Source organism: Chelonia mydas, chromosome 7 (genome assembly GCF_015237465.2).
Source record: "Chelonia mydas isolate rCheMyd1 chromosome 7, rCheMyd1.pri.v2, whole genome shotgun sequence".
In the NCBI taxonomy this organism is placed as follows: Eukaryota; Metazoa; Chordata; order Testudines; family Cheloniidae; genus Chelonia; species Chelonia mydas.
Window position 1 is genome coordinate 1,390,839 of NC_057853.1, and position 14,252 is coordinate 1,405,090.

Genomic DNA, 14,252 nt, shown 5'->3' on the forward strand with positions numbered 1-14,252 from the left:
ATATCCTTAAATCGAACTCAAAGTATGAAATGCTGCTTACCTGTAAATTTCAATGATTATCAATGGAAATATTTTTCATTAGTTTGTCTGTGTACAGTGAAATTGACATTTACCAAATAAAAATCTAATCCTTCCAAGCCTAAGAATGGTTTCTTTGCCAGCTGCATCATGAAACATTCCAAGAAGTATTTGTGTTCCATATTGAGCTGCTAGCTCAGGAACGTAGTTTGGTGGCCGCAGATCGGTGAGTGCCAGTTACAGGAACAAAATAGCCCCATACACCAGCTACTTAATGAATCAGCAAATGCTGTTATGGTTTTTTTTTTTTTTTTTTCTGGCTTTCCCATTGCTGTAGGAAAAATGTTTCATTGCAGATAATATAGGAGATGATCTTCATGTAGAATGAGTGGTGCTGGTGTCAGTTTTCTCTAAATGTCTTTCTCTGCTTCTGAGTTGATTTATGAATGCTTAAGGTCTCCATTGCTCCCACTGTTGATCTTATGGTGGGGCATGTGATGTGCTAAGGGAGCTGTTCAGAAGTGGGGAGAGCATATTGGGAGGGAGGGGTGGACAGTAGTGAAATGGAAGATTATGTTTGAAAAATGGAGTCTGCTTTTTTTTTAAGCAAATTCATCATGACATTTTTGCTTTGCAGGACGCCAGCTGCTGAGATTCCAGGAAGATCTCATCTCCTCTGCTGTGGCTGAGTTGAATTATGGGCTATGCTTGATGACACGAGAAGCTCGCAATGGTGAAGGCGAACCATACGATCCAGATGTACTCTACTATATCTTCCTGTGTATTCAGAAGGTAGGATCTCTTATTTCTTCTTATTTTATGTAGGGTGCACGCAACAAAACTGCATATGCTGTGATCAGACAGTGTTTGTAGATAGCTTTCTCTTTGTAAGACCTAGAATGAAGGTGGCAGTTGCTATTAATATCAAGCTCTCCAGCTTTGTTTTATATATGGAATAGTGAATGAATTTGGGAAACCTCTTCTGTGTTTGATGGAACATGCAACTTTAAGAGTGGACAGTTGGTGGGAGGATTTTTTAAAGGGATACCAGCATGCAATTAAAAACAAAATAGTTGCTATTAACGGAATGAAATAATGTGGTGAGAATTTAATGGGAAAGTTTTTCAAGCAGAGTGTAATGCTCTAGACCTAGTCTGTCCTGCTTAAAATCAGTGTTTCAGCTTTGACGTGCCTGAACTGTGAATGGAGGCCTATTGCTTGGTATAGAGAAGAAAGAATCTGGGTTTGCAACAGTATTTTTCTTTTATTGTACCCTAAAGAAACAATCCCAGTGCATGCAGGGCAATAATTTAAATGTAAAATTTCAAATAAACTCATCCTTTTGTAAATAGCTGAGGGCCAGCCATCTTTGCTTTTAAGACTCTTCCTCTTTTTTGTTATCCACTCGTGCAGCCGTAATTGTTTGTTTGTTTTCTGGTGCACTGTCATCAGTACAGGGGTATTGGTACTCTCCAAGGTGCACTCTGTGGAACCTCCCCAGCAAATGACTACAATAACACAGGAAATACATAAGCCTGACTAGTGCCTGGGCCTTGAGCCTGGGAGGGGGCTCATTCCATCCCAAAGAGAGAGATCCTCTGACAGGAGTTTGCTTGATGCCATTATATCAGACTGTGTTGTGAATGTCTTTTGCAGTATCTCTTTGAAAACGGACGAGTAGATGACATTTTCTCAGATCTCTATTATATACGGTTTACCGAATGGTTACATGAAGTTCTCAAGGATGTACAGCCCCGGGTCACCCCTCTTGGTAAGCGCCTTTTCTCTGCTTTAGGAAGAGGCCTCTCAGACATGCTGGGGTAGGGGTGGGATGCGAGAGAGCTTTAAGCTTGCTGGTGTCGTCGTGTTTCTGAAAGCTGTGATTAGAACAGAGATGGGCAAACTACGGCCCGGAGGCCACATCCGGCCTTCCAGATGTTTTTAATCTGGCCCTTGAGCTCCCACTGGGAAGTGGAGTCTGGGGCTTGCCCCACTCCACATGGCTCCCGGAAGCAGCAGCATGTCTCCACTCTGGCTCCTACGCGTAGGGGCAGCCAAGGGGCTCTGCATGCTGCCCCCACCCCAAGTGCCACCCCCAGAGCTCCCATTGGCCAGGAACCACAGCCAATGGGAGCTGCAGGGGCGGAGCCTGCATGCAGGGCAGCATGCAGAGCCACCTGGCTGTGCCTCCGCATAGAAGCTGGAGTGGGGACATGCTGCTGTTTCTGGGAGCAGCTTGAGGTAAGCGCCGCCCAGAGCCTGCCCCCGACCCCCTCCCATGCCCCAATCCCCTTCCCCAGCCCTGACGCCCTCCGAACCCCTTGGTCCCAGCCCAGAGCACCCTCCTGCACCCCCAACTCCTCAGCGCCCCCCACCCCCCGAACCCTAACCCCCAATTTTGGGAGCATTCATGGCCCACCATACAATTTCTATACCCATGGCCCACCATACAATTTCTATACCCAGATATGGCCCTCGGTCCAAAAAGTTTGCCCACTCCTGGAGTAGAAACTGATCTGAAGAAACACTTGAGCAGAGGAACATTCCTTAACTTTCACTGAGCGGGGAGGGAAGTTCTCCAGAGCCTGCAATAAGTACAAATATTTTAGAGGGTTTTGTGCACCAGACTCCCATCCTGACTTCTTTTTTAAGGGTTTAGTTAGGCTTGACTCTGTGCACCATTTAACTTACTCTTTAAGGGGTTCTGAGAACTGGTTAATCTTTCGGATGTTGGGAGTGTGGGGTTGATGCCCCTTCTAAGGAATGCATGAGTTGTTGAGCAGAGATGGATTCATAAATGGCAGATGAAATTCGATGTTGATAAATGCGAAGTAATGCACATTGGAAAACAGAATCCCAACTATACATATAAAATGATGGGGTCTAAATTAGCTGTTCTCACTCAAGAGAGAGAGCTTGGAGTCATTGTGGATAGTTCTCTGAAAACATCCACTTGGTGTGCAGCGGCAGTCAAAAGCGAACAGAATGTTAGGAATCATTAAGAAAGGGAGAGACAAGACAGAAAATATCATATTGCTGCTATATAAATCCTTGATACGCCTGTGTCTTGAATACTGCGTGCAGATGTGGTTGCCCCATCTCAAAAAATATATTGGAATTGGAAAATGTTCAGAAAAGGGTGACAGAAGTTATTAGAGGTAAGGAACAGCTTCCATATGAGGAGAGATTAATAAGATTCAGACTTTTCAGCTTGGAAAAGGAACAACTAAGGGGGGGATATGGTAGAGGTCTGTAAAATCATGACTGGTGTGGAGAAAGTAAATAAGGAAGTGTTATTTACTCCTTCTCATAACACAAGAACTAGGGGTCACCAAAGGAAATTAATAGGCAGCAGGTTTAAAACAAACCACAAGAAAATATTTCTTCACACAATGCATAGTCAACCTGTGGAACTCCTTGCCAGAGGATGTTGTGAAGGCCAAGACTATAACAGGGTTCAAAAAAGAACTAGGTAAGTTCATGGAAGATAGGTCCATCAATGGCTATTAGCCAGGATGGGCAGGGATGGTGTCCCTAGCCTCTGTTTGCCAGAAGCTGGGAATGGGCGAGGGGATGGATCACTGGATGATCACCTGTTCTGTTCATTCCCTCTGGGGCACCTGGCATTGGCCATGGTCGGCAGACAGGACACTGGGCTAGATGGACCTTTGGTCTGACCCAGTCTGGCCGTTCTTATGTTCTTATACTGCCTCCTAGTGGCTTACCTTTGGTGTTCACGAGGCAGGCGATCTGATCGGAATTGGCAATGCATTTTGCTTTTAGTGCCACTGATGAGAGACTAGAGCAGCTTCAAGTGATAAAACCAGAGATTTGCCCTAAGGCTTGGCTTGTTCTGAAGCTTAGTGGATTTTGGAATCCATTTGTGGGTACTTTTAGGCAGAGCCTTGGAGATGTTGCAGCCAAAAACTTCTGAACATTATACCCTTCGTTCAGAGTAGGGTCGGGGGGTGTGTAGGCTTCACTGTGTACATGGGAGTGTCATCTTGTTCATGCAAGGTCTGTTCCTTTATGCCATTGCTGCAGTAGGGAAGATTACACCTATTCACATGAGAACTAAAGGATCACATTTTCAAGGAACAAATCTGTTTCTTCAGATTTTTATTCCTCTTGCTCTTAGTTTGGTCTGATCATCTGTCAATCCGTTTTACATTTGTGCTCAGATGCTTCTGCTTAAGTAGTGTGGCGGGTTTCAGATCCTCTTTTTCCCTCTGTTTGATTTATTCTTTGTTCTCTGTGCCATTGCATGAGCTCTGGGGTTCATACTGTTTGTGGTGTTGCTGTGTATCTAGGTGTTTGGAGTGAAGAATTACTCTTCTGTACAAGGGAAAATCAAGAGTGGACACATCCAAATAGTGTGTTTGACTCTGTATGTTGACTGAGGATGCACATAAGGCCAATAGCTCAATTTGTTCCATTCCATCAGCTTGCTCACTCTTGCTGATTAAAGGTTGATGTAAAAATGAGCAACTCTGAAATGGGAGAATTAATCTGTTTTCCCTTCCCCAAGGAATCTCTCTTTTTATAGTATGCATCCCTGAAAGTGCCTCTTGTGTTCATATTGTAACTTGGTCGGTGATGCTGACTTTTCTGATTGTTGCAGGTTATGTCCTCCCCAGCCATGTAACAGAAGAGATGCTGTGGGAGTGCAAGCAACTGGGAGCTCACTCCCCTTCCACCTTGCTCACTACGCTGATGTTTTTTAACACAAAGTAAGTATTTGGGGCAGTTGATTTAAAAGCCAAGGAACTTCCAGCATCCTTGAGAGGACTGACAGGAAACTGTATTGGACTAAGATGTGGTCATTGCTTTTTAATGGTTAGGGACATGGGAGCAAATCCCAGAGCAGTCCCTTTATACAAGAAATTACATGCAGTAAAACAAGGAAGTGAACTAACAAAGAGAAACCTGGACTTGCATCTCCCTTTTCTTGTGTTCTACTGCTCAGAATACCACCTGACTTTCAGATGCTGGTTTGAACCCTGGCTGGCTCATAGACAGTAAAGATCGCCACTTCACTGTCCGATGAAAGGCTAAGTAAGGCTTTGTTTGCCCCATAAATGTCCTGTGTCCTCTTCTTGCTGCTCAGGTACTTCCTGTTGAAAACGGTAGACCAGCACATGAAGTTGGCCTTCTCCAAGGTCTTGAGGCAGACCAAGAAGAACCCTTCCAATCCCAAGGATAAGAGCACGAGTATCCGGTATCTGAAGGCACTTGGTATACACCAGACAGGCCAGAAAGGTAAAGTGTACATGAGAGGAGAAGCAAGCCTTCTTGAGAATGTCTGGGATTGACTGACCTGGTCTGTTTGTACTAGTTTTATAAAGAGACTTGCAGGTGCCTTCAGGTGGGGTGCAAGAAATCAATGTCTTTGACAATAAGATCCTCCCCCAGTAGCTCAGTGATCAGAGATAAAGCACATCTGTGTGCTCTGTGAGCACATGATGTCTTCTGACCTAGGGTTGAGTGGCTGTGAGGCACACAGGCCTCCCAGCAGATGGGGTGGGGATTGGTTTCCAGTCCCACTCTCCCAGGCAGAGGCACTGTTGTGATGCAGGGGTCTCTGAGCAAAGAGAGTAATAAGAGTGGAGCCTTGTTCTCTTCTCTCCATGAAAGCCCTTGACTCCTGGGAACGTTCATGGAGTTTAGAGGTAGAATATGGCCTGTTGACCCAGGCTTCCACTGGCTCAGGTACTGGCGTTTCATTTAACCAGACTTCCTGCCTTTCAAAGGTTATAGCTAGATGGTGGGTTAATGAGTGGGTCTTGCTGATAAAGCAGATAGCCAAAAGCAATACCTGGAGGTTTCTGGCTGCTAACAAGTGAGCTGTGCTTTGGGGCAGCGATCTGGATCCTTTTACCTTTCCTGCAGCTGGTAACTCATGAGATGTTGTAGGATGACATAGGATTTGAAAACATTGAGGCTGCTTGACATTGCTTATTTTATTATCTGCTGTTCTACTACAAACAGTTTCCTGTACTCAGTTTGACACACTGTGGTTTTCGGGGGGGGGTTGGTTTGCAGTTACAGATGACATGTATGCAGAGCAGACTGAGAATCCAGAGAACCCCCTGCGGTGCCCCATAAAGCTCTATGACTTCTACCTCTTCAAATGGTGAGATCTTCTGTCACATGGGGTTGCTTATCTTCTATAAATGTGGACCTAGACTGCATTTTATAGCTGCAGAAAGATAGCTAACTTTGTCTTCGGGACAGTATTTCTCTCCTTAATATCGGTACAGTTTGTGTGTCTGTTAAATATGTTAACTATATAAGGGACTTCTTCAATAGGAGGTGCATGCCCATAATAGAGGGCAAACTTTGGTCCAAAGCTGCATTTAAAAAAAAATCACTAAAATCCTGTTCTGCTCAATATTTGAAGGGGCTAAATCATGAAGTGTGAATTGTCGTAAGTGTTGATCCCAGGGTTTACTTATGACATTAGACATCAGAGCAGTTGAGCTTGTGCAGTGGCCCCTTCGCCCCCAGGTGCACTGCTGGCACATGTGATGGAAGTGCCCTCTGCTTTGGATGAGATATTGGTGAGACCCAGGTGGTGGCAGCTGCAAAAATGGAAGTTTGTTCTGAATATTAGAGATGAGAGAGAGAGGTCTCTTAGTAGCTGCATTTGTATATGCTTCCCTCCTTCATGGACGGCACCATAACTAGCTTACTGGGGTGAAAATGGAGTTTGAGAAGAAAACTGACTCTTAAAAGGCTAACTGGTAACCTTTGGTACCCAAGTGAAAGGAGTTTAATCTTTCCTAGTGAATATAGGTCCACGTGATAGCTGGGGGGCCCCTTTATTGTTAACCTTGGCTTAGTCCAGTGGGTGAATGAGTCACTGAGACAGAGCTCCCCTCTTTCCCCAAGAGGAGGACTGTCTAGAGCGGGGTGGGACCCATTGGTAGGAGAAGCTTATCCTACCATTGCCCATAATTGTATCTGTCCTGCAAGTAAACTTCCATAGCTCTCCTAGTCTTGCACCTTTCATCAGCCCAGCATTCACTGTAAGGATTCTTAAAGCCCCAGAATGAATAGGGTGATGTTACTTGTTCCAGGACATGTTACTAACCTGCCTGTTTCTGATTTTGTCCCCCCCCGCCCCCCTTTCAGCCCCCAGAGTGTGAAAGGCCGGAATGATACATTTTACTTAACTCCGGAGCCGGTGGTAGCCCCTAACAGCCCGATCTGGTATTCCATCCAGCCAATCAGCAGAGAGCAGATGGAGCAGATGCTCACTCGGATCCTGGTGATACGAGAGATTCAGGAAGCTATTGCTGTAGCTAATGCCAGCACCATGCACTAAGGCATCCTTCCCAGCTCAGAAGGGGGTGGGGTGGGGCAGTGCGGTGGGGGGGGATGACGAGCAACGATAAATTGTACAGACTTTTACACTAAAGGAGATGCCTACGTTTTGTTTTTTATTGGTGTAGTTATGAAGCCCTTTTAGGCTTCTTCTGTTTAAAAGAATCTAAAAGGAAAACCTACCCAATGTGTATCCTACCAAACACACTGAGCTGTTAGACCCATTGGAGGCTGCATTTCTCTGCCAGCTCAGAGCTGTTGAAACCGCTGGTTGACTTTGGTTTTTTATGATGTAGAAAACAGAACATGAGCTATGGGATTGGCCTGGATGGCTGGGGCTTCTGATGCCTCCTCAGAGCATGTGCAGCCTGGAGAGCGCAGAATGATGGATGGACCTGCTCAGCCAGCCAGGGAGAGGCAGCTGTCTCTCCTTTGTGCTCAGACATTCATATGCTGTTGTCCTGGAAGGAGGAGGAGAGAGTGAACTGCAATTATGATTTCTAAAAAACAATTTCTATTCAGACCTTTAAGTGACATTTTTAGATGTTAAAAGTAAAAAACAAAAAAAAAAACAAAAAAAACTTTACCACACTTTTTTTTTTTGGCCTGACATTGAGGCCTTAAACCTTGAGGCTCCTGTGCCTGATGGAGTTCTTGTACCATACACTTGTGTATCATATAAAGATACCACCCTGTTTCTCTTATGTATTCTTACTCTAGTTGTTTATTAAGAATGACGAGCACGTCTTTTCAACATGCCATTGAACAGTGTGTCTTTATTTGGGGAAGAGCGCAAGAGCTGCAAGAGGGAGCATTTTAAAAAGATCAGTGTAATTGGGTTGTTCTCATCTCCCCCACATATGCTTTTCAGTGTGATTCCCCTTGGACCCTTTTTCTCTTTCCCACACCTCCAAACTTTGAAGGTCTGAAGGAATTCACTCCTGTTAGGGTGTCCACGTCCTCCTTTAGTGTTGCACATTGTGTCAGCCTTTTTCTTCAGTGCAGTAACTCACTGAGAGAAACCAGTTTGCTGATAGAACTTCAAGTGTCCAGCTAGGAATGTGGGATTTGCTATTGCACCAGATCAGCTTATTGGTCCATCCAGACCAGTGTCCTGTCTGCAGCAGAGGCCAGTATGTGGGGCTTCAGGCACAGGCAACCTCTCCCCCAACCCCAAAGCACCTGACCGGTGGCTAGAGGGTTAGGGGAGAAAATGCTTTTCAGGCTGTATGGATGGCTGTCTCGCATATCGGTATTGTGGTTGTATAGTTTCAGGAGTTGTCACGGGTCATTCTTTTTTAAATCAGACCCATGGTGCCTGCCTCACTGCATCTTCAATGGCTGCTGTATTTTGACATCATAACGTTTCTGGTGGCTTCCAAAGAGACTAGATTGTCCGCTGTGCTCGAAACCAGAGCTCACTCTAGTGAGGCTTGAGGTTATTGAGCGACCAGCTTCTTGGACATGAGGAGATGACGCTTCTTGAATCTGCCTTCCCCTCTTCTCCCTCTATTGCAGTCCTGTAAATGGAAGCTCCTCCATTACTGTACAAGAGTCTTAAGGCTTCCATTTGTTGCCTCCCTGTTTACATTTGCAAGTAGGGTGTGTCGTCCCTCTGATCTGTACATGTGCACCAGGGATAGAATGTACGCCTAAATCAGGACTGTCCACAATGTTACCTGCCCGTGTGCCCTCCTATTTGATGTGCAGGTATGCTTGGTGAAGACTTCCGGTCCTAGCATGTGATACTTGAGCTTGATGGAAGTCTCCTTGCATCAAACAGTCAGAATGCAGATATGCCTGAGAATATGAAAATGAGGAGGGATTTGCTCCTGAAGAGAACTTTTTAGAAGCATAATTTGGTAAGAAATGTTTGGGTAACTGCTGCAGGAAGTCGTGCATCCCCTGTGCAGTGGGTTTGATGCTCCCTCTGTTCCTTACTGACATCAACACCCAGAGAGGTGATCTAAGCAAAGTCCACTGAGTTAGCTCAAGTCCCACCTCAACGACTGCCTGGTTGGTGGTAGTATCTGGCTGAAACGCTAGTCCCTGTAGGGCAGGAAAAGAGACTGGGGACAGGTGGAGTGTAAAGCTGCCATCATACCCTCAGCTCAGTGCAGCAGTTGGGAGTATCCGCAGCACTTTTCCTCTGGCAGGGAGGTGTCAGTGTTGGTAACACTTCTCGGTTTGGCTACTCTCAGGTGCTATAACCCTGTCACTGTGTTCCAATGCCTGCCGTATTCTCCAGGCTCCAGTTGATTATTTAAGGGCATAGTTATGGGCTAGGTCGCTGTTGCTCTGTTCAAGGGAGTAGAGACGTGCATGTTGTGCTAAGGGTGTCTGGGCCTGCATGGAGCTAATCTCTAGATCGCTTGGGTAAACAGCTGTCCTGAATGTTGGATTTCAGAGGGGAGCATCCTGCCTTCTGCACAGAAAGCAAGTGACCTTGAGGAATAAGCATGTGCAGGCTAAACACCCATACTCAAGTCACTGTGCCCTGGAATGCCGCATAGGAAACAATCCAGCCTTCCCAGAGGTCGGAGTGTGCCCATCCACTGTTAGTTAAATCTGAGAGCAATATGAAAATGGAAGCTGACTGGCTATTCTTTCCTCTGCCAAGTACTAAGTGGATGGAATAGTTTGATATATGGCTTCACATAACATCTTTGTGTAAGTATAAACTTGCCAGAGCTTAAAACAATTTGGCAGACAGACGAGACCCAGCAATGGAGTAACAGGGGATGTTGCAGGTTAGGATTGAGTTGAGGTACACTGGCAGAGCTATGTGGTCACGCTGTATGCCATGTTGCTTAAAAATGTACCTGATTCTAATGTATTTGTTGCTGTTCACTTGCTTCTGTAAAGAGCAAATGAATCAAAAAATGTACCTGGTGGAGAGTCAAGTAATTCTTTAGGATCTCCACTCAGCCTGGAGATGCACAACTCACTGTAACAGTATCGGGAGTTTAGCAGGCACAGAGGGCCACACAAACCCCTAAATCTTTACTGGGTTTGCCCGAGCAAACGGACTGAGAATTTTCCATCCCTGTCCTCTTTGATTTCTCCTGTGTATGGAAGATGAAGGTGTTGACTTGAAGATGTACAGTGTTCTCTACTGTCTGGTATCAAAATGTCTTGTACCACTTTCATTTCTTAGGAGACTATCCAATATACTGTGCTTTCAGATGACTCCACAGAACTTGTTTCTCTTCTGCATAGCTGTATGAAACCATGTCTGCAGTATTTCTGGAGTTTAAACTCTGTACCCTCTGATAGTGAAGAGTGATCCAAACTTTCCTTTCTAGAAAGGTCACCCTAAGTCCTTATTTTTAAGGACTCCTGGAAGGAACTCTATCCAGATTAGGCAACAGTGCTCTGTTGGCCTAGGATCTTACCCAGGTCATTGGCAAATCTGCTCCTGGTTAAATGATGTAAAATAGCTCTCTTTAGCACGGTTTTGTGTATCCAGTTTGTTTCCACTCTCTGCTTGAGTTTCAGTGATGGACATTCCATTTAACACCTCTGGAGTACCAAACAACTTGCTGTTGTACATATTTAACCCAGAATTCACTCCCTTCCTTTGCCTTGTATGTGCAACTGATACAGGGTTAGCCTTGCCTGTTATATCTCAGCTTGGTTAGTTATTTAGCCTGAGGCCCCCCTGCATTGTTTGGTTTTTTTTAATTGTTCTGTGCCCATCTTGTCTCCACAGAAAGTGTAGCAAGATTGAACGTGGCTGCTTTGTGAAGCTTCTTGTGTTCTAACTTCTGACCTCCATGTATTGTCCTCTCTCATGAAATTTCAATATAACTGCTCTCTTACAGGAAACTTAGTCTGTTACACAGACTTGGTGTCCACTGTGCCATCGTGTCCTTATTTCCTTTTTTGGAGGTGATGGTCACTACTGTAAAATTGGAATGACCAAAGTAGTGGAGGACAGCCTGTGGCAAACTATCATCCCCCGGCCCCTTGCTGCAGGGGGAGGGAAGAAGATGACAATCTAAGTGTAACTTAATATAGTTCCTTTTTTTTTTTTTTTAATGATTCCTAGACTCTTGTGTTTCTGGGAGGAGGTAGGCTCCTGTATGTCTGAAGCTGTTTCCCAAGCATGCTGCCTTGGCCTGATTCGTTGTGTGAGCTAAAACATCCATTTTAGGATCCAGAACCTGAAAGTGACCCTAAACAGGAGTCCTCCTTTGCACCAATCCTCACAGGGTGGAAATGAAAGGGATTGCTCTGACCTAGGAGAGAACAAGTCCATTTGCCCTGGTCAACGTGGAACCACACAAAAGCTGTGTTCACCATCCCAAGTTCTCTGTCGCTAAATAAAAGAGAGGTGACAGTGCCTGAGAAGAGCCCTTTCCTGTCTGTGTGGGCTGGAGGGTTTTCCTGTGAACGTTCTCACTACCCTTCTGTTTGCTGGACTGTCTTAGGGGTTGCATGATGGCTGCACACTAGGTGTAACCTGTTGAATAATGAAATGGTTAATCTTAATGTTCTGACTCTTACTTCACTGTTAAAATGGGATAGAAACTGCTACAGCCTCTGATGTGGGGCCCTTCTCCCAGCCACACATCCTGAGCTGCTAGGTTCCAACCGCAGCCTACAGAGACATTTCCTTCCCCAGATATTTTGGGGAATGCTCCTTGCCCTGTCATTTCAGCCTGTTCCATTTCATTGGAGCCAATGCATAGAAAACATCCAAGCTACTGCTAGCCACACTAACAAGCACCTTCCTACCATTAGGAGCATTTCAAACCCTGTTCCAGGAAGGGATGATTAATGTACTGGGGGTGGGGGATATTAAGCTGCCAAAAGACGTGTGATGCAATGGGTGTGGCACTCTGCCCGCCACTCCCTTCCTCCAGGGTGGCTCTGGCACAGCTCGGCACTGCAGTAGACATTTTGCACAGCAGCCACGTTCCAGTTGCCTGCTTCCATCTGTTCTTGCTACTGAGTTAATCAGGAGGGGTACGGCAGGACTGAGCCCAGCATAAAGTGGGAATAAATTGGGTCTTGGCCTCTAATGAGGGAATGTAAGAAAATAACACATCCCCTACCGACCCTGTATCTCAGTAGGGCTGGTTCTAGTTGCAGCCCAGATCCGCCCTTGGTAATGGTGCAGCCTGCATGCCAGAAATGTCTTGTCCATCCTCCCCTGTTGAATCCTAGTCTGAACAGCATATGTCATTGCCATCCCGCAAAGTGACCTTCCAGCTCGCCAGTAGCTTTCGCCCCGTGAGTTACTCACACTGCAAATCATTTTAAAGAGATGAACTCAAATATTTTTTTAATTTAACTTTACTCTTATACCCTCTGATCTTTGTAATCCCCTTGGAAATGAAATGTCTTTCCCTGCAGCCTTTGTAGTCTGTTTGACAACCATTAAACCTTGCCTTGTGTTTCTAATGGAACAGATGCTAACTTGCCTGTTTGTTTACTACTTGGTATTCTAGTATCACTGCTGAGGTTAACGTAAATGTGCCTTGCATTGGAATAGGGCAGCTGCACCACCATCGTCCTTTCCTTTAAAACAACAAAAGACATTCTCACTTCTGCCACTCTTACAGTAGGCAACATTTACTGTTGGTAGAATGTGTCACACTTTAAAAGCAAAAAAAATACATGTCTAAATGCTCTTCTGCCTGAGTGCTCAGTAAGACCAGCTGGAACAACTGCCGTGATGTCACTACTCCAAGCCACTTTTGGTTTGTCAGTCAGGACATCAGTGAATTCAGTAAGTCTACATAGAACAGCTTTAGCTGAGAAATGACCAAGAAACTACGCACAGATGTGTAAAGTCATAGCCAGGGATGTTATGAAACCCAAGGGCCATACTTCTCTTAAGTTGCCACCCTACAACAAAAACTGAAAACTTCACATTGCACAACCAGAAACAATATTAACTCCATGGCTGAAGAAAAGGAGTTTAATTTTCCTTCTCTGTCTTGACTGAAATGATACAGTTCTTAGTACTACGTACAGCTAGCACAGAGTGTGCGGCCCCTGTTCAGGAAAATTGGGAATCGCTGAAGGAAAACTGCAGTGATCAATTTCTGCAGTGACTACAGCCTTCAGTTATAAGAGCAGCTTAACAAACCAGTCACTGAGACACCGTGCAATACGCAGTATAAAAGATGTGCTGCTGCCCTTAACTGTCAGGTTATTGGAAAAAAGTAAACACAATCACCCAAAAGCGAAATTAAACTCTGCCACCCCCATGACAGGCTATTGGCTGTGAGAGCCCTGCTGCCAGAACTGCAGAATCCCACCCTGCTGTGCTGTCATTAAAAGAATCCCATCCAGTCGTAACTAGTTTGATGTGGTAGCAGAAGGAGTGGGACTTGTAAAACCCCCAACGTCTTGAGCTTTCTTGAAAATCTGGCCCCAAGCGTGGCATCCCCTGTTGATTTAAACTGAATAATATGAAACTTTTTTGTGACTGCATTATTTTTCATAAAAAACAGTCCAAAAAGGTGCATGACTTAGTTTAAATGTTTTCAAATACCCTGTCCTTCACAGGATCTCCAGCAGAACTCTGCAGTTTTACAAATCAGCACTGCACCATGTGTTTGGGCGAGGGGCACCCGTAACGAAATAGATAACCGACCTGAATGGGAGGCGAAGCGGTGAGGTGGAATGGAAGTCTGGTGGTGATTGAGCCATCTCAATGGATTTTATTTTTTTAAATCCAAATGTATCTAGAAATGGGGTCAAAATTTCTTCAGATACATATAATTGCTATGTCAATAAGCTATTATTTCTTCAGCTGCTAATTCATGCAAGTCTGAATACCACTTCAGAGGAGGGTGTAAAATGGGATAATCTGCCCCCTACATTGGCTGTCATTCTTTTAAATCCTAAAGTATGAAGTTTTAATATTCCTTCTAAAACCTATCCTAAGTAGA

General features: G+C 45.0%; 1 protein-coding gene across 10 annotated transcripts in view; it reads left to right on the forward strand.

Annotated features, from left to right (window-relative positions):
• The window catches only part of QRICH1 (glutamine rich 1), a 39,293-nt gene extending 31,190 nt beyond the window's left edge, over positions 1-8,103 (forward strand). For all 10 annotated transcript variants that reach the window (XM_043552022.1, XM_043552021.1, XM_043552019.1 and 7 more), the window contains 6 exons: positions 656-810; positions 1,675-1,789; positions 4,640-4,748; positions 5,126-5,277; positions 6,061-6,151; positions 7,153-8,103. In XM_043552022.1, the coding sequence (XP_043407957.1) occupies positions 656-810; positions 1,675-1,789; positions 4,640-4,748; positions 5,126-5,277; positions 6,061-6,151; positions 7,153-7,345 (815 nt within the window). In that variant the 3' untranslated portion in view covers positions 7,346-8,103. The remainder of the gene's footprint in view (positions 1-655; positions 811-1,674; positions 1,790-4,639; positions 4,749-5,125; positions 5,278-6,060; positions 6,152-7,152) is intronic.
• The last annotated feature ends 6,149 nt before the right edge of the window (positions 8,104-14,252 follow it).